The 23,303-nt window shown below is 45.0% G+C and overlaps 1 protein-coding gene across 1 annotated transcript in view; it reads right to left on the minus strand.

Moving 5' to 3' along the window:
- PITPNC1 (phosphatidylinositol transfer protein cytoplasmic 1) overlaps nucleotides 1-23,303 on the minus strand; it is a 218,060-nt gene that overhangs the window by 19,000 nt on the left and 175,757 nt on the right. Inside the window, exon 6 of the mRNA XM_070773829.1 lies at nucleotides 21,188-21,283. Coding sequence (XP_070629930.1) covers nucleotides 21,188-21,283 — 96 coding nt within the window. The remainder of the gene's footprint in view (nucleotides 1-21,187; nucleotides 21,284-23,303) is intronic.

The following is a 23,303-nucleotide window of genomic DNA, read 5'->3' on the forward strand; positions in this document are numbered from 1 at the left end:
TATCAGGCTATCATGAAATAAAGCTTCGGGCAAAGGTTAGAAGAGTGTATTGTATTTTCAAGATGCAGAATGGGATTTTTCAGTTGGAAGTGGTAATTTGACTTCATACCCTTGGTTTTATGGATAAGGATACTGAGGCCTCAAAGAAAGAAATGTTTTTTGTCCTCAAACCATAGGCGCTTAGTAACAGGTTTGGGACAAGAATACTAGCCTCCCCTAGTTCTAGCCCAATGTTCTTTCCACTACATTGAGTTTTAATGTTAAACAGAAAAAGAGTGTTTTTGTTACAGCCAGATGCCAAAGAAGCAATTAACAATTGGGCTTTTTATGGCAACAGTGTGTTGATTTTTTGAGAGTCTGGTGTCACATCCACAGCCGCTGATTTCATCTAGTAAATCTCATACATGGCCTATAATTAGGGATTCACTTTCAAAGAGCTGGAGGGAAGTAAGGGAGAAGGATTTACCAGAGGACTGCATTAATTCAAAACTCAAGATCAGAAATGAACATCCAGCTGAATGCCTCTGGATGACAATAAGCAAAATAAATAAATATACAAATAAAAAATTTTAAAATCCAGTCCAAACACTAGGTATTTGAAGTATTCTGGTCACTGCAAATGTCCCCCTTTACACAGTTTTCCTACCTTTCCCCTAAGTACTCATTTCTCTTGAAATATTACCTTCGAATCTCATTCTCTCACTTGGGTTTGCGAACATGAATACCTAAACTGTCCCACTCATACAGCAGTTGACCTTTCTTACAACTTAACAAATTTTTTTATTTTTAAAATTTCTAGTTTGTTTCTTTCCATGGCTATAGTATTTTGTATTCTGATTGTATTTCGTATCATATAGTAAAGTATTTCGTATAGTATTTTGATTCTGATTCAAGCTCAGTTATATCATTTATTTTTTAATAAAATAACTGGATTGTTTTATGTTTTAAACTTTCATTTCCAGGTTTTTAAATTTTAAAATAAAATTTATAAATCTCCAGCTTCATCTTGATGCCGAAAAGTTGGCCTCTGTGAGACGGTGCTGAATCAAATCTTGCAGATAGTTTTGGGTGAAGTAGAAAAGAACAGCTTTATTGCTTTGCCAGGCAGAGGGGAGCAAAGTGGGCTTGTGCCTCAAAAATTGTGAGTTTCCAAGGTGGGAGGATTTGGTGAGGAGTTTTATAGCAATGCTTTAAGGGTGGAGTTGCAATAAGGATGGGGTGTATGCAGAGCCCATAGTCCTTTAATCTGACCTTAGATAGTCTCCTGATGAGTTTCTTCAGTTCCTTTAATCTGGCCTCAGGTGGTCTTCTCCCTTGTTTCTGCATCCCCTCCCATTCCAGACTGTTGTTGTTCAGTCACTCAGTTGTGTCTGACTCTTTGTGACCCCATGGTCTGCAGCACGCCAGGCTTCCCTGTCCGTCACCATCTCCTGGAGCTTGCTCAAATTCATGTTCACTGAGTCGGTGATGTGACCCAACCATCTCATCCACTGTTGTCTCCTTCTCCTCCTGCCTTCAATCTTGCCCAGGATCAGGGTCTTTTCCAGTGAGTCGGCTCTTCACATCAGGTGGCCAAAATGTATTGAGCTTCAGCATTAGTCCTTCCAATGAATATTCAGGGTTGATTCCCTTTAGGATTGACTGCTTCCCCATCTATTGGCCATGAAGTGATAGGACTAGATGCTATCATCTTAGTTTTTTTGAATGATTTGCAATGGTTAGAATCTGCCCTTTGGGACTCAGGGAAGGTAATGGAGGTTGGAGTCTATTCCTTACACACAAGAAAAGGGGACAGAAAAAGGCCCCTCAAACCACAGAACTCCTGGAGCCAAGAGAAGCTAGAAGAGGCAAGAGGATTTTCCCCTAGAGCCCCACTGTCACTAAGAACTTCTGTTGTCCAGAAGTGTGAGAGAAACCTCGGAGGATGAGGAGTAAGGTTAAATCCCCATTGCCTCTGATCAAATTTGTCTTGGGTGGGGTCTCTGCATCCAGCATTTCAGAAGCTTCCCAGGTGCCGAGTTTAACCACTACTCTCAGGTACAAATGTCATCTCTGTGCTCCAAACAAGGAGCCTGAAGTTCAGAGATAACAGCTGACATATCCACAGTCTAGGACTTAAGCTCAGGTCAAATTGACTCCCAGACCTGGGCTCCCTGCATCTAGACTATGAAGATTCTCATCTGAAATTCTGGCACAATCTGTCAGAGGGGAGCTTCAGTCTCCTCATCTGCATGAAGGTGTTAATACTAACTCCGCTGTGGGACTGCTGCAGGGCTTAAGTTGGATAATGTCAGGAAGTCCACAGCCCAATACCCAACAGGTGACGCATGAGACACAGGAGATGTCCCAGAGTGATAAGAAGCATATGATACTGAAACATCCTTGAGAAATAACACAATTCAATTTCCTCAAATCTCATGAAGCTCCTCAGAAGAAAGGAAACAGGAATATCTTCAGTGCTGTACGATTACTTCATTGTTATCCTGTGGTTGAGTGTATAGAAAAATGATTGCCAAAAAATATGGCTGTCCACCATCATGCTGGTGTCTTTGTGCCAGTGAGAGGCAGTTGGGCATTTCCATTTTCTGGAAGCTGTTGCCCATTAGTGTCCATAACAATGGTGGTGGAAGAAATCCCAAGAAAAGGGTTTTTGCTTATTGAATGCTTATGACTAGGTTCTGGGCCAAGTACAAATGACAGTCTTCAATATTAGAATCAATTCCTTTCCCTCTTTCTCTTATGTTTCAGGAACAAAGTTGACAAAGCAGACAGCAAGGGAGATTGCTCCACTGTAGGCTGCTCCCTTAGAGGAAGGGATTGTACTGATGGCACCAGGCTCTGAAACTACATGAGGGCACACACAGGAGATGGTCTATCCAAACTGGGAGCTTCCCTGGCAGGTGGACACCCTCGGCGGCTATCTCCCCATGTCGGGATGGGCCAGCCTTGCATCAGACAATCTGAGCATCCTCGGGGTTATTAATAGCTTTCCTCCTGAAGAGCTGAGAGCTACACAGAGATAAATGCAATCCTTTCCTTTCAGTAATCTTCCAGGTAGGGTGGAGCTTGTTTCCCTAACGGGGAACCCAGCTGTATGTAAGTTTGCTAAGGTGGCCGTTCAAAGTACCACAAACGGGCTGGGTTGAACAGCAGAAATGTACTCTCTCAGGATTCTGGAGGCCAGAGGTCTGAGATCAAGGTGTTGGTGAGGTCGGTTCCCACCGGGGGCTGTGAAGAGGAATCTGTCCTGCCCCTGTGCGCTAGCTCTGGTGGTTTGGTTTGCTGAGAAGTTTGGTGTCTCTTGACTGGCAGATGTATACTCTGGTCACATGGTGTTCACCCCGTTCGTCTCCACATCGTCTTCCTTCTGTGCACGCCTGGCTCTGCATCTAAACTGGCCCCTTTCCTAAGGACGCAGTCGTATTGGATAGGCACAGCGAACCTCACTTTCACTTGATTATCTCTGTAAAGACCCTATTTCCACATAAGGTCACACTCTCAGGTATTGAGGGTCAGGACTTCAACATATCTTTTTTGGGGGGCACCCAGGTCAACCTCTTAACACCGTCAGAGAGGTTTTCACAAGGGAAATCTAGGTTCCCCTCTGACTCCTCCGTAGCGTGTTCATCCACTTGGTCAATGCTCTTGCTTTGAGGGCTCCGCCCCACAGTTGGCTAGCTGGGAATGTGCCAGTCTGCAAGTTCCTCTGGGTGGGGGCTTCTAAATTCATCCACAGCAAGAGCCCTGGCTCTGAATCTCATCTGCGCTCCCTAGGCCTGGCAGATGGCAAATTGGACGCTTGCTGTTAAAGCCCATCTGTATGGAGGGACCTGAGCTGGTGCCAGGGCTTCTCCCCGGGGCCAGATGGACCATACTGGCCATGCTTTCTTCAGCGCGGGTGCATCTTCTTTAGAAGGCTTCCTCCTTCCTCACCCCGGAGGTCAGTCACACCTTCAGGTTTCATCTATCTCGCACTTGGACAAAGCAGAACAAAGATGACGCTAAGGGCTTTGATTAGTGCAGCCAACATGAAACTGTGTCCCTGCGTTTGTCAGGATCTGTCTCATACCTGGGAGGTGCAAGGAGAAACCCGCAGGAGGTCTCAGCCTGGATGGAGCACAGCTTGCATCTCCAAGGCAATATTATTGGCCGACATTCACTGAGATATAAAGTCTCTGTGATTAATTACTCTTTCAATCTGAACCACAAAGGACTATAGCCAACAGGGGCTTGCCCTGTTAATTGAAATTAGAAGTCTTTGATAAATGTTAAATGAAAAAGGGCTAAGCAGTCACTGGCTAGGAAATGCTACATTATGTAACTACAATGCTCAGCCCTCAAGTAAGGATGAACTAACCCATCTGAAAGACATCAGATTTTTTTCCTGCATTTGGGGAACTTTTCTTGAAGACTCCAAGGTGGTGTTATTTTCATTCCCCTTTAGTGAATGGCCCTTCAATCAGGTTAAGATTTAGCCCCTAATTTGGACCAACATTTTTTTTGCACAGCTTGCAGGATCTTAGTTACCCCACCAGGGACTGAACCCCGGGCTCTTGGTAGTGAAAGCGTGGAGTTCTAACCACTGGACTGCCAGGGGATTCCCTGGACCAACATTTCTTGAATTTGAATCCTAAAAGGGATGCACAGAAAAATTAAAGAGCTTTCAAAGAAGTTAGTCCCCAAAGACCACATATTAAAGGCTTCTATTCATATGAAGTGTCCAGAACAGGGAAATCCAGAGACAGGAAAATTAGTGACTGCCTAGGGCTGGGTTGGGATTGAGGCTAAAAGAGTAGGGGGTGTGACAGCTAAAGCATACAGCGTTTCTTTATTGGGCTGGTGAACATGTTTACAATTTGATTGTGATGATGGTTACCCACATCTGTGAATACGCTAAAATCCACTGAATTCTATACTTTAAATGGGTGAGTTGTATGGTACATGCGCTGGATCTCATAAAGGTATTTAAAAGAAAAAAAAAAACCCAACAGAACTAAGGAACTTTCAGTGCACTTGAGAATTGACCAAAAACTTTACTGAAAGGTCACCTGCTATGCATCAGTTTAAAAAAATAAAACCCTAAATGCAAATTGTGGCCAGAAGCAGCCACTTCTTGCTTTGTTAGCAGTTAATACCTAAAGTGCTATTTTTAAAGCATTTGCTCTTGGCACTAGCGCGCACAGCACACACACAGTGATCTGTGCTAGTCCTCTGCAGAGCGACTCTCTTAAAGGAACTTGACTCAGAAGGTGTGTCTGACATGCAGAAAGGCAGAGAAAAAGGTGGCTGTGGTGGTGGGGGGAGTGTTTTGGTGGGTGTTGTGAGCCCTTCTCGGTTCTAATTCAGGGCCAGAAAAACTCAAGACTCTCTACTTGAAGAAGAGGAAGAGTGAGAATGGAAAATTTGAGCAAACCACAAAACCATTGAGTAGTCAAAGGCCTCTAGCCTTGAGGGTGATGCCTTTTAGGGGCTATGGAAAAGACGAAGGCAAAAGAGACTCCTGAGAGAGGTGGTCAGGAGAAAGTGGAGGATGGAAGGAGGGAAAAGTCACGAAACTAGTTAATGCTCATCAAATACTTGCTGGGAACCAGAGTCTGGATCCAGCACTTTGGGTACACTCTCTTATTTAATCTTTGTGATAGAAGAAATACATGTGAGGTGACTCAGGGTGCGGTCCCTAGATGGCCTCAGGATAGGGCTGGGTCTCAGAAAGATTGTTTAGTCGGCTGTCATGTGGGGTGGGGAGAAGAGAGAGGCTGGCGACTGAAATATACAAATGCTTGACAATGAGATCTGGAGAGCTTCCGGGTTGGTGAACACATCTCTGCTGGGGCCGCGGGTGGTGGGGGGCATGCCTGGAGAGGGCATGCAAGCTTGTACCTCCCTCCCTTATACTTGCTTGCCCTATGCATTTTATCCACGTGGCTGCTCCTGAACTGTAGTCTTTCTGAAAAAATGAGTAAATGTAAATCAACTGTTCTCCTGAGTTCTGTAAGCCTTCCCAGCAAATTCTCGAATGTGAGGATGATGCTGTGGGAGGAAGGGAAAAATAACCATAATGTGGTGGCCTTGGGCTTGTGACTGGCATCTGAAGTGCAAGTGGTCTTGTAGGACTGAGTCCTTGAACTTGTGCTACATGATGCTAAAGCCAGGAAGTGTCAGAACTGAACTGAATTATTGACACCTGGTTGGTATCAGAGAATTGGAGAATTTGTGGGTCTCAGAGCAAAGAGAAATTCCCTCACTACAAAACCTCTAAAGTAGTATGTTATTATCTTCATTTTGTATAATGTCCAAAAGAATGCCCCCTTCCTATTTCTAGACTCACTCTCCACAGCTCTGTCTCAGCGTCCTTGCCACAGGCTCCTTCCACAAGCCTCCTCCTTCAGAAATCTCCTGATGGGAAGCAGGCATCAATCAGTCTCTACATTCCCCTACAATCTTCTAGGGCCACTTTGCAGCCTTGCCCCAGACTCATGAGATGGCAGAGTTGCATGTGGATCTGCAGGTCCCCAGCTTGGCAAATAGCACCCCCTTTTTTTTTTTCCCCACCAGATACTCCATGGGGTTGCAAAGAGTCGAACATGACTGAGTGACTTTCACTTTCACTCCAATTTCTGTAATTAATTCTCTTGGAATACTCCCTTCACATGGCTTTGGGGTTAGGCAAGGATGCCCCAAATGACTCTGAGAATTCCCCTCCCCCATCTCCAAATACGGACTGGGAATGGGGGAGAGATGCAAGACAGGCGCCATGGCAAGAAGGCCAGCTGAGCCACCTGGGCCAGTCCTGGGTACCTGACCTCAGTGACAAGCAGCTGCTGGGGAATGTGGAATTACAATTTCTCCTTGGCCCCAGCTTTGGGCCTGGTTCCCAATTCCAGAGCAACAAGAGATGGCTCCCTATTATCCTGTTACACAAAGCGAATCTGCTCCTTCAGGCAGAGATGACTTTTTATGTATAAGATCACCTCTAAGCAAAACCAGTAAAGTTATTCAAGGGCCCACCGGGTGAGGATCCCCTGCCTCACTACATGTGACAGTGAGAGGCCAGGCACCAGCTCTCCTAATAGCCTGGAAGCCAAACTCTTCCCAGAAAGGAGTGCCGTTAGGACCTGGCTCTGTTTGCAGACTTTGAGCTGGGACTGCATGTTGTGGACTGTCCGCGCTCACTTTCATCTTAGCTGTGCTCTTTGGACACATGGTATGAACATAACTAACCGTATCATCTATCCATACTGAGGATACACAATTTGGCCCATAGAGAGCATAAGTTCCTGAAATCAAAAGCTGATGATAGACTAACAAATATTCTTGATGAGTTGCAACATGGCAACAGTGATCAGCACTGGATTAACTGTCCCTGAATCTAAGCTTGTTCCTCATACACGGTATTATTTTGGGAAACCTGGACCTCCAACTTGTTGAACAGAAACTGGGGTAGAGATAGTGAATAAGCTCTGTATTTGGAGGCAATAAAAGATTCCCATTTTTAAAGCTGGAACAGATTTCAAACTTATTTTAGCTTTGGAACTCATTTTGTTTTTCAAAATATCATATTATTTAGGGGACTGCCCTAGTGGTCCAAGGGTTAAGAATATGCCTTCCAATGCAGGGGATGCGGGTTCGATCCCTGGTTGGGGAACTAATATCCCACATGTTGTGGGGCAACTAAGCTCATACACTGCAACGACAGAGCCCATGGGGTCTGGAGCCCACACACGACAGCTAGTGAGAGGCCCATATGCTGCAACCAGGACCGGAGGCAACCGAAACTAATTAGCTAACTAAACAAAAAGCTACAAGCTGCAGCTTATACAAAACACTATTTGGAATCCCAATATATCAAGTAAAATCCCAATATATCAGGTAAAAATGAAGAGTGGATTCCTTGTACTATTTCAACCTTCATTATTTGAATTCCCTGGCGGCTCAGATGGTAAAGAATCTGCCTGGAATGCAGCAGACCCAGATTTAATCCCTGGGTCGGGAAGATCCCCAGGAGAAGGGAATGGCAGCCCACTCCAGTATTCTTGCCTGGAGAATCCCGTGGACAGAGGAGCCTGGCGGGCTACAGTCCAGGAGGTCGCAGAGTTGGGCACGACTGCGTGCCCACCACTTTCACTTTCACGGCATTGTTTCCTGGGCTCAAGAAGCCCCTTATGGGGCCCTAGGTTCTGTGGAGCAGAACTGAATGGGGGACCAGAAGAGCTGTGGAATGAGACACCCATGGGGGAATTTCTGATTCAGCAACTACTACCTGGGTGAACCTGGGCAAATTATTTAACTACAGGACTGCTGTGGGGATGATAAAAATAAGAAGAGGAATGCTGCCCAAACTGGAAGTTGGTGGGTGTTTTCTTGAGGGGCTATGACTTTTATTTTGTCTTTAATGGGCTCCTGTATTATTCAATTGTGGGATGGCCAGGTTTTTTTTTTTTCCCCAGACAAGGTCTGCTTTAATCACTATTATTTACCTATAAGATGGGGAGTCAACTTTCATGAAATCATTAAAGCTAAGGAGGGGGACTTCTCTGGTGGTCCAGTGGCTAAGACTCCATGATCCCAGTGCAGGGGGCCCAGATTTGACCCCTCGTCAGGGAAATTGATCCCATATGCCACAACTAAAGATCCCGAGTGATGCAACCAAGACCCTGCATAGCCAAAATAAATAAATAAATATTAAAAAAAAATTAAAGAGGATAACCAAGGGACTGGAAAGGCCCTTCCTCTTACTTTGTCTTTCCCAGCGATTCCCTACTCACTGGGTCGTTGAGATTTGGGGTTAGTGAATTACATTTCAGAAGGAAACAAATATCTAGAGTGTTTTTTAAAGACAGACAACAGTGTCTGTACCTTCAACTTTGCCTGAAGGAGCCAGCTTGGTGGGGCAGGAGGAGCACAATCTTTGACATTTGAATCAAGGCTTCCTGAAACATTGGCAAACTACTGAGACTTTCTGAGCCTCAGTTTCCCTATCTGTAAAATGGAAACAATATCTATTCTATTTTGTAGTTAGCATTAAAAGATATAATTGAATAAAACAACTTAGCAAGGACTTTTCTTTTTCTCGAAAGTTAGTTCCTGTCCCTCTGAAGTCGGGTTTAGCAATTCGGTGAGAAATCCATTAAAACTTCTAAGGCCCAAGTTAATGAGCTGGTAATTGTATGTCTTTCTTTGGGTCCCTTAACAGTAAAAGATGAAGACAAGCAACTTAATAGCACCTATTCTTTCCTGGATATTTTTGGAGCAGAAGCTGAACAGTTGTACTTGGAGTCTGCAAAAAAATTAGAAGTGGAGGAGGCAATCACTGGGTCAGGTCTTATTTCTCAAGGGAAAAAAATACCACTTCCATCATCCCAGTCACAGCTCTAGATTCTTAGAGCTAGTTGGGAAATGGCTTGGGCTAGACCTAGCCAGAGGATCTGATGGACACTGACTGTTGTTTTTAATTAAAGAAAATAAATTTGGATGATCCGAAGACGGCCCCCAACTCAGAAGCAACTTAGGAGAAAACTGCACAAATGCATATTATAAAAACACTATTGGCTGGCAAGGAAGGCATTGAGTATGACTCTACAGATGACAGATGGGATCAGATTCTCAACAGATGGAATGAAATTCAAAGGTACTGACCCCTCCCTCGGTAGGGGAATGGGCAGTCTTCCAGGCTTACGTTGCTGTTTCCTTTTGCCTCTACAAAATTAAGTAACGATAAAATGCTGTTAAAATGTGAGCATGGTAAATGCGTCTCTTCTAGGCAGAATTTCCTTACCTTGAATGGATAATAGATGTGACAAGGTACTGGTTCCCTTGGTCCCTGGGTGAGAAGACTGGGCTTCCTGACCCTGCGGGTGGTCCTCTGTGATGAGGAGCTCCCGACATGCCAGTCAAAACTGATCATTTTCTATGTGCATCATGCCATGAAAAAGGCTGGGATGCTCTGCTCAGAGGGTTTCTTCCCCCCTAAACCTGGTGCATTATCCTTGTTTCCCATCTTACTGCATCTGGTTAGGTAGGTCCAGAGAGGGTTCTGGGTATCTACATTTTTTGGAAGCTCCTAAGGGGATTCTAATCTGATTTGGGAACTCTGCTCTAAGGGTCAAGAAATTCTGGTGTTTTAATAAGACAAAAAAATAGCAGGGGCTGATGTAGGTGACCCAAGTTCTGAGCAAGGTGTGGATTTAATGTCTGCTTTCTTGAAAGACTTCCCTGGTGGCTCAGACAATAAAGCGTCTCCCTACAATGCCGGAGACTTGGGTTCAATCCCTGGGTCTGGAAAATCCTCTGGAGAAGGAAATGGCAACCCACTCCAGTACTCTTGCCTGGAAAATCCCATGGACGGAGGGGCATAGTAGGCTCCTACAGCCCATGGGGTCGCAAAGAGTCGGACACGACTGAGCGACTTCACTCTTCTTGAAAGTACTCAGGCAGGTTCTCCGTGAGATGGGACTGAGGAAGAGCCTGGTTGCATCTGTTCACTTTTGGTTGAAAGCCTTGGGCCCTTTGGACTCTGCTTCCTTCTTTTAAAGTCTTAACTCTTATTCTCCTAAAATACACTCGGGGACTTCCCTGGTGGTTCAGTGGTTAAGAGTCCACCTGCCAACGCAGGGGGCATGGGTTTGATCTCTGGTCCAGGAAGATTCCACATGCCGCAACTACTGAAGACTTCACACCCTAGAGTCCATGCTCCGCAACAAGAGAAGCCACCACAATGAGAAGCCCATGCACTGCACCTAGGGAGAGTAGCCCCTGCTCGCTGCAACTGGAGAAAGCTCACGTGCAGCAACTAAGACCCAGTGCAGCCATAATTAATTAATTTTAAAAAATTAAGTAAAACACACCTGGTAAAAGGCTTATGGCAATCAGTTGATAAAATGCTCAAACTGCCTTGGGAAGCATCCTGGACCCCAGGGCCACAGAGTGTCCTAATTTGGCACAACAAACAGTAAATGTAACCTCTAAAGCTTCTTAGGGGGTGAACTATCAGAGGCACATGCCAGTCTGAATTCAGGTTAAACAATAACAGAAGTAATAATAACACATTTTAAAAACAGCTGTACAAATGGCTGTACAAATGGCTCTATTTCCTGAAGGATCTTGCTATACATGCAGCAAACTCTGTCATCTTGTGAACTGGAGTGACTGACATCAACTCTCTGCTTCTGTTCTCCATTCATGCCAACAGGTAAAAAGCAACATGCAAACTGATGTCCACAGCCCCGCTCATGGCAGCCACTTTCCAAAGACACTTGGTTTCTGCTGAGCAACCACACCAGCAACACACCTGCAGATCTCAACGCCAGCGTCAAAACAGGGAGAAGGGAACACATTCGTTAAATGTTAACTATGTGCCGGGACTGGGTATGTTAATGCCTTGCCTTTCACATCATCTCACTGCATCTCATCTCATCTCTCCATCCATCCACTCATTTGAATGGAAGAAGAGATTCAAAATGGTGAATGATGAAGCCCAGTGGCTGTGATCACCTGGGAGGCCTCCCTAAGTGCATACCCACGGATACAACAATTTCACTTTTAGAAAGTATCCTACAGAAATATTAATACCAAAAAAAATATAGCATGAGGATGTTGCTGCAGTACTGTTAACAGCGAAAGGATGGAAACACTCTGAATGGCAATCAAACAGAGTATGGCATAATTGTATACTGGCACATTATACAGTTGTTACAAAGCCTGCCAGAGAGATGTGTGCTGCCCCAGAAAGACAGAAAGCTTATATCATTACTGAGAAAATGAATGTTGCAAAGTTGCATCCTATGAGCTCAATTTTATAAAATAGTGTTATGTTTAAGTATGAACACCACAAATACCAACTTCAACAACACCTAACTCTGTGATTAGGACACAGGACATTTGCTTTTCTGATGTTACACATTTATGTCATGTTCGGCTTTTTTTTTTGGCTGCACCCTGCAACTTGTGGGATTTTAGTTCCCCGACCAGGGATCAAACCTGTACCCCCTGCACTGGAAGCATGGAGTCTTAACTGGACTGTTAAGGAAATCCTGGACTTTTTTTTTTTTAAACAAGGATCATGAATTATTTTGTGAACAGATAAACGATAAAAGTAGACATTGTTTAAAGGCCCAGTTCAGATTTCATTACTCCTATAAAGTCCCTCTTGACCACTTCTGTTTATGGGGCTGCCCCCTTCTTGATTCACACAGAGATGGCAGAGCAGAGGAATTTTCAGGGCGTGAATCCCACATGGTGAGAAGGCCTTTCTCCTGCTGCCTGAGGCTAGGCTGTCATTTAGCCTCTTCAGCCTTTATCCTCCCAACCAGATCACGGGCTTCTTAAAGGTGAGGGTGTCCTACTTTTCACTGATTGTGTCAACACCCAAGGTCTCACATTGCGTCTTCACAGAGGATATGTTCTCGAAGATCATGGGAATGGCAGACTTCTCTGCAGCCTTGCTGGGACCAAGTCTTCCTGGCTAAGGTGATGGGATCACCACTCCCACACACAAAGGGAGCCACTCAAATATCATCGAAGCCTCCCACTGGGTGGGCTACCCATTGCTTTTCCAGTGCCATCCACCTGGATTAATGAGCAGGACATCATCCAACTTGCAAAAGGGAGGGCAGGGGGAAGGAAAGGCAGTTGCCCAGGAGACGACTCACACTGTCCTGCACGATCAGGAGGGCCTTTGTAATGACAACATGGTCAACACGTTGTTCTCCTCCTGGGACCACTGGAGGCATTTGTGCTGTCACCCAGGCTTCGGAGGAAGCAGGTTAAAAGAAGCTCCACTGAAGAATGTTCTTTTCCCAGGGCTTTCCTTCTCATCTACTGCTCTGGCCACTTTCAGAGGCCTCCACAAGCTTCCATCTCTAATGGAACTGGCCTTATGGAGACCCTGTGATGCAGCAGCTCTGGGTGACCCTTACCCTGACCCTTTCCTTGCAGACTTCCTGCCCCAGCGTTGGTGGCTGGCATCAGGGAGCACTTTGGTGGCAGGGGCTTTGCCCCACACCAGCGAGGGCAGCCAGCTCTTATTCTCCCAGAGGCACCCAGCACTGGTAAATTGGAGCCCATCACCAAACAGCTGTGTTATATTCTCAGAAAGAAACAGATGAACGGAGGGAAAAGAGAAAAAATGATAATAACAATACAACAACAAACTGAACTGCACCATGCACCCCAGCGGGAGGCAGCTGTGTTAAATCTGCCCATTTGGAGATAACTGAAAACTCTGACCACCCTCAACCGCCAAGATGCAGACTGACATGAAAGTATTTTTAATTTGAGGGAGCAGAGTTATTCGAAAGAAGCACTTTGCACTGTAGGGTACAGCTATGTATGACAGTATTTGCTCATTTCAACTCTTTGTTCCCTTCTGGGGGCCCGTTGTACCCAGCAAAAAGCATTTAATCTCTCACCCTTGACAGTTATTGGAAAAGTTAGACACATCTCTGTTCCCTTCTCTCTCCCTTAAGAGACAACCCAGCAGATAAATAATTTACACCGGTGAGACCAATGAGCTGGCTGCCAAGGATTTCTTAGTTCAGAAAAACTCTAACCTAGGGGCCTGGAGGCTGAGTTCCAAAGAGCCCCCCAGTTAACCAACTCAAAGGGAAAGCTCTAAATCAAATCCTGCCTAAGACTCCCTGTAGCCTCCTACCTCCAATTATACCAGGGCTGCTTGCTTCTCAGACAGTCTCACATTCTCCTTCACTGATACCCAAGTTTAAAACACTGTGAGTTCCTTTAATTTCTCCATTAGAATTATGGTGCTCTTTATCACTGGTAAATGGAGACTTCTTTTACATCTTCCAAAAGGAATGAGAAATTTCCTTTTTCTATTAAAAAAAAGGAAGATCAAATTCAAACGGTGGTGGAGACTGGTGAGATTATGGCCTTTGTAGCCTCAGTGCCTAGCACAGAGCCTGGCACACAGTAAGCACTTAATAAATGCAAACGAGGGACTTCCCTGATGGTCCAGTGGTTAGGACTCTGCACTCCCAATGCAGGGGGCTTGGATTTGACCTCCGGTTGGGGGAAACTAAGATTCCTGCATGCCATGGGACAAGGCCAAAAAAATCAAAAATCAAATCAAATCAAAGTAAAAACAATTGCCGTGAATCGAGGAGGAAGAGGGTTGGATTTGAGCCAACACAAAAGCCTCTGAGTCAGAGCTCCGTAAGCCTGACTTTTGGAGATTGTCTAGGCTCAACCAGTGCTGGAGGCTGGTTGTCGAGATTTGCTCCCTCATCCCAAACGGCAGCTCAGCTTAGCAGGTGTGGGCTCGCTGTCCGTGTCCTCCGAGCGCGTGCTATGACTTATCGTCTCCAGTTCCTCCTTCCTGGGCTGGGATCTTCACCTTGAAATCTTGGCAGAGCATCAAAGGGATGGACATCTTGGCAGAGGAAAGAACCCACGTGTCAACCACATAACAAGTACAACCTACTCAGATGTTGGCTTCACTTCGTCTTTGCTGCTTGGGTGTGCGGAAGTGACTTGATCCAAAGAGTTTTATGATTCTAATGGGCTCAGGGCCTTGGCGGGGCTGCGTGGAGACTCATAGAGGTGCCCTCTGTGCCTGAGAAGTCACACTGATTTTTTAACAATGCAGCGCTGCCCTGCAAAGTCCTGCTACATGTAGGAGAGCAAAAAACTTGAGATTGAGAGGCTCTTGGGAGCTGCAGTTCAGGTCCCTGATGTGGCTGGGAGACAGTGGCACAATGATAATAAAGACAGAGCTGGGCTGGGCTCTCAGCGGATTCTGAGTCTCAAGTTCTGCTAAAACTCTGGTCAGTGGGGGCTCTTATGCCACCAGACAGAAGGCACCCTGTGGAAAATTTCCAGCTCCGGTCACCTTAATGAGAGAGGCATTCTTGCCTCTCATGTGGTTTGGAGGTTTCCAGGGACAAATGGAAAAAGAAGAGAAAATGCTTCAATCCCCTGCTTAGTCCTGGGTGGCACTGTGTATGTGAGAGAGAGAGAGGGACACACGGGAGCTGAGTGGTGACCCATATAACCCTGGTCTGAATGGATAAACCTCAAAAATCTCAGAACAGATTGAGTCCACCAGCATTTCAGCCTTTTCTGCAGAAAATGTGTTTCCTATTTATGATGCTGACATAGTCAACTTATAAAGATGGATTGGAAGAAAAAGCTCATAAAGCTGTAGACTTCAGATTAAAATATATATATATATGGAACTGATGCACAACTGTTAGCTTAATGGTTACAAATGCATTTTCTTTGATAGCACTCATTCTGAGATTGTCACTGCTAGAAGAAAAAAAAATAAAGCCCATGGTTTTCACTCATTCATTCAACAACTGTTCTGTGAGCAGCTGCTATGCGCTGGTGCTATCCTATCTGCTGGGGTACAGTGATAAGGAAGACAGCCCTTGTTTTTGTGGAGCTAGCATTATCCAGAAACCACAGACCAAAGCTCTTGCTCCAATGGGTAGCGAGTGGGGTGCCCAGGAAGCCCACAGAGTAGAAGTCACGTTTGATGGAACTCTAAACACTAATGACTAGAAGATTTCCAATTGAGAGGCACAGAGGTGGTGAGGGTCAGAAAGGGGAGAAGGCAGAGGTCCATACTAAGGGATGGAGCTTTTAAGCAGAAAATGACAAGGTTTGATTTCATTTTAGAAGGAAACTCTTGTGGTGGGGAGAAGGATGTTAATTATTTACAGTGTACAGAGGAGAAATTTGTTTGGATATGGTTTGACTTCTAAACCAGTTGTTTCCCTCATTCTCAGTTCAGTTCAGTCACTTAGTCGTGTCCGACTCTTTGCGACCCCATGGACTGCAGCATGCCAGGGTTCCCTGTCCATCACCAACTCTCGGAGCTTGTTCAAACTCACGTCCTTTGAGTCAGTAATGCCATCCAACCACCTCATCCCTGTCGTCCCCTTCTCCTCCTGACTTCCATCTTTCCCAGCATCAGGGTCTTTTCCAATCAGTCAGTTCTTTGCATCAGGTGGCCAAAGTATTGGAGTTTCAGCTTCAGCATCAGTCTTTCCAATGAATATTCAGGGCTGATTTCCTTTAGGATTGACTGGTATGATCTCCTTGCAGTCCAAGGGACTCTCAAGAGTCTTCTCCAACATCACAGTCCAAAAGCATTGATTCTTTGGTGCTCAGCTTTCCTTATAGTCCCACTCTCACATCCACACATGACTACTGGGAAAACCATAGCTTTGACTAGATGGACCTTTGTCAGCAAAGTAATGTCTCCGCTTTTAAATATGCTGTCTAGGATGGTCACAGCTTTTCTTCCAAGGAGAAAGCGTCTTTTAATGTCATGGCTGTAGTCACCACCTGCAGTGATTTTGAAGCCCAAGAAAATAAAGTCTGTCACTGTTTCCATTGTTTCCCCATCTATTCGCCAGAAGTGACGGGACTGGATGCCATGATCTTAGTTTTCTGAATGTTGAGTTTTAAGCCAACTTTCACTTTCATCAAGAAGCTCTTTAGTTCTTCTTCGCTTTCTGCCATAAGGGTGGTGTCATCTGCATATCTGAGGTTATCGATATTTCTCCTGGCAATTTTGATTCCAGCCTGTGCTTCTTCCAGCCCGGCATTTCACATGATGCATTCTGCATAGAAGTTAAATAAGTATGGTGATAATATACAGCCTTGACGTGCTCCTTTCCCAATTTGGAACCAGTCTGTTGTTCCATGTCCAGTTCTAACTGTTGCTTCCTGACCTGCATACAGATTTCTCAGGAGGCAGGTAATGTGGTCTGGTATTCCCATCTCTTGAAGAATTTTCCACAGTTTGTTGTGATCCACACAGTCAAAGGCTTTGGTATAGTCAATAAAGAAGAAATGTATCTTTTTCTGGAACTCTCTTACTTTTTCGATGATCCAATGGATGTTGGCAATTTAATCTCTGGTTCCTCTGCCTTTTCTAAATCCAGTTTGAACATCTGGAAATTCTTGGTTCATGTACTATTGAAGCCTCGCTTGGAGAATTTTGAGCATTACTTTGCTAGCATGTGAGATGAGTGCAATTGTGCGGTAGTTTGAGCATTCTTTGGCATTGCCTTTCTTTGGGACTGGAATAAAAACTGACCTTTTCCAGTCCTGTGGCCACTGCTGAGTTTTCCAAATTTGTTGGCATATTGAGTGCATCACTTTAACAGCATCATCTTTTAGGATTTTAAATAGCTCAACTGGAATTCCATCACCTCCACTAGTTTTATTTGTAGTGATGCTTCCTAAGGCCAACTTGACTTTGCATTCCAGGATGTCTGGCTCTAGGTGAGTGATCACACCACTGTAGTTATCTGGGTCATGAAGATCATTTTTGTATAGTTCTTCTGTGTATTCTTGCCACCTCTTCTTAATATCTTCTGCTTCTATTAGGTCCATGCCATTTCTGTGTTTTATTGTGTCCATTTTTTCATGAAATGTTCCCTTGGTATCTCGATCCCTCATTCTCAGTCCCTGGCTAATGATACACAACCCAACAGCCTTGGAAACTCACTCTCCCCCTTCTGGTTGGTTTATACAGCAATCTGGATTCTAGAAGTCGAATGATGGTGGCTTTGGGTTGCAAGGGAATCCCACGGAACACACTTTTCCCATAGTTTTATTGCAGTTCCCAATTATGCTCTTTATTTTGTGGTCTAACTGCCAGAGAGAGTGAGAAGAAATTCTATGTGTAATATAGGTTGGTGACTGTTTGGGAACCAGTGCTTGATAGAATCTGCAGGGTCGAGCCTTCTGGGGCCCCTTTTCTCCCACATCCATTAAGTAACCCTAAGATTCCAGGACAGGCAGGGGTGGCTCTGGGTGTGAGAGCAAAATCCAGATCACCAATGAATGAATGAATGAGCAAAATCCAGACCTCCAATGAATGAAATCCAATTCATCTCCAATGACCTTTACTCTCAGGGCAGGATTTTCCAGCCTTGGCTTACTGAGGGTTGGGATTCTCTGGTGGCTCAGAGGTAAAGAATCTGGTTGCCTGCAGGGCAGGAGACTCGGGTTCGATCCTTGGGTTGGGAGGATCCCCTGGAGAAGGAAATGGCAACCTATTCCAGTATTCTTGCCTGGAAAATTCCATGGACAGAGGAGCCTGGCGGGCTACAGACCATGGGGTCAGAAAAGAGTTGGACACAAGTTAGTGACTAAACCACTCTTGTTGTGGGGGCTGTCCTGTTCATTCTAGAATGTGGTTAGTGGTTGGTAGCACTCCCAAGTTGTGACAACCAAAAATGTCTCCAGACATTGTAAGCATCCTTGTGGGGTAAGGATGCTTTCAGTTTAGAGCCACTGCTCTTGGAGACAGTTTTCCATTCTTATCTTATTTGATTTCTCAGCAGCACTAAGCATAACCATTCACTCTCTTCTCTTGAAACTTGCATTCCTTGGTGCTCTCTTCTTGTTTTCCGTCTAATTCTCTGCCCAGTTCTTTCCAGATTCCTGGGGCCTCTCCATCCTCTCCCTGATCTCCAAACACTACTGTCCTAATGTTGATACCAGGACCTGAACTCCCTTCCCATTTTACTTTATGCTTGTTCACTCTCATTCATCCTCAGAACTCTAAATTCTTCTATTTCCAAAATACTCCCCAATTTGTCTCCAGCCCAGATCTCTTATCTAAGCTCATTTCTGTTTGTTCTAGATGTCTCACTGGCATCACAATATCCATTCGTCTTTCTCCAAAACCCATTCCTTTTCTTCTCTCACCCCCATCCATCTGTTGTCCACGCAGTAAACCTTAAGGTCATCCTGCCTCTTCCTTTTCTCTTATCTTCATACCCAGTTTATGACCAATCCCTGTCAATTCTATCTTCAATAGATTCCTCAGAACCCTCTGTTCCCAGCCGTCCAGCTCAAGTTACCATATAACCTAAATAACCAACAAAGTAGATAATTCCGATGACCTCAGTGGTTTCCTGACTTCCACTCTGCTCCTGGACAGTCCATTCTCCGCCCAGAGCAAACTTGAAAAAGCATAAATCAGAGCATATGATGCCCCAGCTTTAATTTCTTCAGAGGCATTCTACTGCAGGCGAATAAAATCTAAGCATCTTAACGTGGCCTCATCCTCTTTCCCAACCTCCCGTCCTTCCCTTCTTCCTTCTGCTGCTGCTGCCACACTGCTCTCTTTCGCTCCCTCACAGATGTCACAGTGGGACTCCCATGCACGCTGTCACCTCCACCTGGAGCACTGACCCCAGCTCTTTTCTTCCTGCAGGTCACGTCTTCCGAGCATCTTTCCTGATCCCATCATCTTATGTTCAGTTTCCTTATCATGGTCTCTCCCTGCAAACTTCCTTAACTCCACATGTTTATTATGGAATTAGTTCTTTATTGTCTGGCTCCCATGCTAGACTGGAAGTGCTGTAAGGGAAGAGACCCTCTGTGTCTCTTTTGTTCATTCATTGCCACGTCCCCATCTAAATATTGTCTGTGACACGCAGTGAGTACTCAGTACATATTCACTGGATGAATGACTATTCCTCTCTCATTTCCTTGGTCAAACTGTATCTTGAAAAGAATACTTTATGGCCTGGGAAAATGAATGACAATGAAGCCTGAAAAAAATGTTCCTCGAATATCTGTGTCAATGAGGAAAAGCTTTCCAGTGGTGGTTCTTGGGAGCACAAAGCACAGGGAGATGAGTCAGGCACTGGCTGACTAGAAATGAGTCTTGCTGATTTTGTCATTAGTATTCTGTATCTGTGCTAAGACTTTCCACTGAATCAGGGGATCCCCGATGCCAGGCAGGACCACACTGAAGCCATCTAAGAGGAAGAGCTGAAATCAGTTCAGAGTGTTCTGGCAACACTGCCTTTCTAGAAGGCTTGAGCTACCAAAGGGACCAGGATGTTCAGGTAAGACAACAGCCCCCCAGGCTCAGGAAGCCACAGAGGCGACAAGGCAGTGGCTTCACCCAGCGCACTGCCTGATGCTTTCCCCATCACTGAAGCCCCGGGAGTACTGGTGGCCTTGAGATGAAACCACAGAAAAGGAAGACAAGGGGAGGCCAAATTTCTCTTCTTGAGCAGGTCCACAGTTATGCAGAGAGCACTTTTCTTTGTTTTTCTGAAATTTCATGAGTGTGGCTGGCTGCAACGTATAATGTAAATGGATGACGTTCAAAGGCTCAGCCTTTGAGTCCCACCAAGAGTCATTCCCATCAGCCTCTCTCAAGATTTGAAGGGACAGCAGCTGCAGAGCACATGCCTGCAATTAAGCAGCTAAGCATTCGCTAAGACTGGGTTAGACTCTGACATCCAAATGAATCCCAAAAGGTGGAGGCAAAAAAAGTCTGAACCACACTCAGAGCCCAGCATCTGTCACGGTGGAATTCATTCTTACCGGGTTTATTTATTACATCTTAAATCAGCCTTAATGAAGCCGAGGAAAGAGTTTCAAGGTCCATGTGTTCCCGCTCAAGGACGAGAAGAGGGCCACGAGTCCAAACATACTGTGACTGGCTGCATGTTGCTCAACAACAAAACAGCCCAGCATCTGTCGTTGCAGGGCTGGGATGTTACTTACACGGGGTCACCCAAGCTCCATCAGCAGCCGTTAATAAAAATGCTAACAGGCCGTAAGTGGGGACATACACTAACAGGATAAACGTTTGCACCGAGGCAAACAGTGGATTCTGGTAGGTGGGAATCATATAGAAAGATATTCTCTTAAATCTATTCTCAGTCAAGATTAAAAAAAGAGAGGGCTTTATGCAGGTCCTTTCAGTTTTGAGACAAAGCTTCTGTGCAGACACAAGCTGCCCAAGTTTCAAAATTCACTCAGGGATGACTCATTGAGCGTTATCTTTGTGTTAGACCCCAAAGATATATATAAAACACAGCCCCTGCAGAGGGGAAGACAGGCTAGCCCCAGGCCTGGCCAAACAGGAAGCCAGAGGTGGCCACTGTGTTTTATAGCCCAGTTATCAGTTGGGTGGTTCAGCCTTGCGAGTTATTTTGCTGCCGAGAATGATGGCAGAGGTGGGGAGACTGAAGACTTCACTGAAACTGAGTGGCAGCTGGGGTTAATGATGGGCTCCAAGAAGTAGGAACTCCACTCTGAGACTCGCAGTAAAGAATTCAGTAAGAGGTAACAGCAAATTTAATCAACAGAAAGACAGATGGATGTGCCCTGGGTCAGGGTGGACTTAGTAAAAGTTTGTTGAAAGAATAACTCTCTTCCACCTGACACCCCGTCTATTGCTCACCTCAGATTCTTTGTAGTAACGTTCTGGAATTTCATCACAGGCAATATCGATAAAGCAAACTTCTCTCTCCAGATCTTTGGCTTCGTTGTCAAAAATCTGAAAGAGCAGAGCAACAAATCAAAGGTTAGTGACGGTGGGTGAGATCCTCAAGGTGCCCGCAAGTTGGCCCAATGGTGCGTGAGGCAGAATAACTCCCCGCAGAGCATCTTCACATGGCTCAGTGCCCCTGGTGAGAGCTTTCCGCTGCCTCAGAATGTGCAAGAATCATGCGAAGCTTTTATTCATCGCTTACACTTTGTCACATCAGAGGCAGGTGTAGCATCAATCACCGCTTGGTGAGGGGAAGAAGATAAAACAAGCTGTTTTTAGAAGTTCAAGAGTGAAGAAATAAATCTCTTCCAAAAGTCTCTTCCAAAAAGGAAGTCTGCTGATTTTTGGCAGTTAATCTAAACAGGGAGAGGGAAGAGGCTAAAAAGGTTCTGGGTAGATAGGAGACAAAAAGCAGCGATACAGCCTGAGATTTAGAGAAGAAAAATAAGGTTTTTTTTTCCATTAAAGTGTTTACATATATTTAATTTTGGAAATAACATACACTCATTGCAGAAAATACAGATAAACAAAAAGAAGAAAATAAAGACTGTCCACAATTCCATTACCCAGTGTATTATTCTTGATCATTTAAAAGCACGATTTCTTTGGTACATACAGGGGTATGAAGGTGGAGCTTGAAAAAGTATTGAGATGCCTTCTTGTCAATCTAGGCTTGGTTCTGCTGGCCCAGAATGCCCAACACTTGCAAAGAAATAGGTAAGAGAGCCACGTATAGATATACACTCTGGTTCCTCTACTTTTCCCCACTGCCATTTTTTTCTGACCTTACAGGGATATCTTCTCATCACTTCTGAAGGATAGTAAAAAGTTCGCAAATCACTTCATCCTTGGAGAAAGTCTTAACCGTACCCCAATCTCACTGTTTAGCTGATTCCTACAAGGGAATCATCTGCTAACACTAATTAAACCTGACTCTCCAGAAGAGAACGAAATATTTTGGAAGAAGAGGGTGGTTGATGCCTAAGAACATTGTCTTGACACAAATTTGGAGCCTATTAATAACACGTTCTCCCCCAGGATAGCATCTGGAGGGCTCTTTGCAAGTTGAAACTGCTAGTCCTTTCCAAATGCTTTCTGAATAATATTTGTGCTGGTAATTATCTGCCCAGGCTGCTGTTTGCTCTGCCACCAGTTTCCTTCTATAATGGTCAGATACTGGACTCTTCAGATCTGGTCAAGGAGACTGACTCTCCAGTCTGAACTGAGGAGGCCACTGCATTTTCCTAAAGGCAGAGGAAGACTGGTTCCTGGATCAGCTCTGATTCTGACCACGGCCCAGTGAAGTCAAGTGCATGTAGACACTCGCAAAGTGTTTGGGAGGGATAGGTAGATTGCTTTGAAATGAAATGGGGAAATGGTGGGAAAATAAGTTCGAGTGGAGAAATAAAACACGAAATGAAACACCGGGTCTCAGGGTGTTTGTGTGTTTCACTCTCTCTCTTTTTGCTTGAGTCTCTTAAGTGTGTGCGAGAGAAGACGTGCCTCATTAAGAAAACCAAACAGAACGGAACACCCCAGAGGCAAATGAGCTGCTAGAGAGTAAATTACAAGAGAAGTTAGAGAGCTTTGACATTTATTGGTGGTAAAATTTATGGGACTGAAAGAAGGGGAAATGAACAGGGGTTAAGGGAGTTATTGACAGATTAGGTGGCTTTTCCTAATTTAATTCACATAGTTTTGGATCACCCATTATCACATTATTACATTATTGCCCTTCTGCTCCAAATTCACCCTTTAGTCTCTGCTCTAACAGACCAGACCCTGTAAGCACTTCTTGACAGCGAGGATGACACTAAGCCCGTGTATTAGAGGAACCCTGCAGGAAGAAGGGGGCTTCTCTTCCTGGTGTGAATCTTATTCCTGCTATACAATCTGTTGGGGGGAGAGGGGAATGAAGTGCCGCTCTGTCCCAGTTGCATGTCCAGAGTGCACAGCTGCTTGGTGACTTTGGAGTCCTGGCCTTCACTGTGGCCCTTCTGATGTAGGCACCCCTCTGCTCCAGCCG

This window comes from Bos indicus, chromosome 19 (genome assembly GCF_029378745.1).
Source record: "Bos indicus isolate NIAB-ARS_2022 breed Sahiwal x Tharparkar chromosome 19, NIAB-ARS_B.indTharparkar_mat_pri_1.0, whole genome shotgun sequence".
Taxonomy (NCBI): domain Eukaryota; kingdom Metazoa; phylum Chordata; class Mammalia; order Artiodactyla; family Bovidae; genus Bos; species Bos indicus.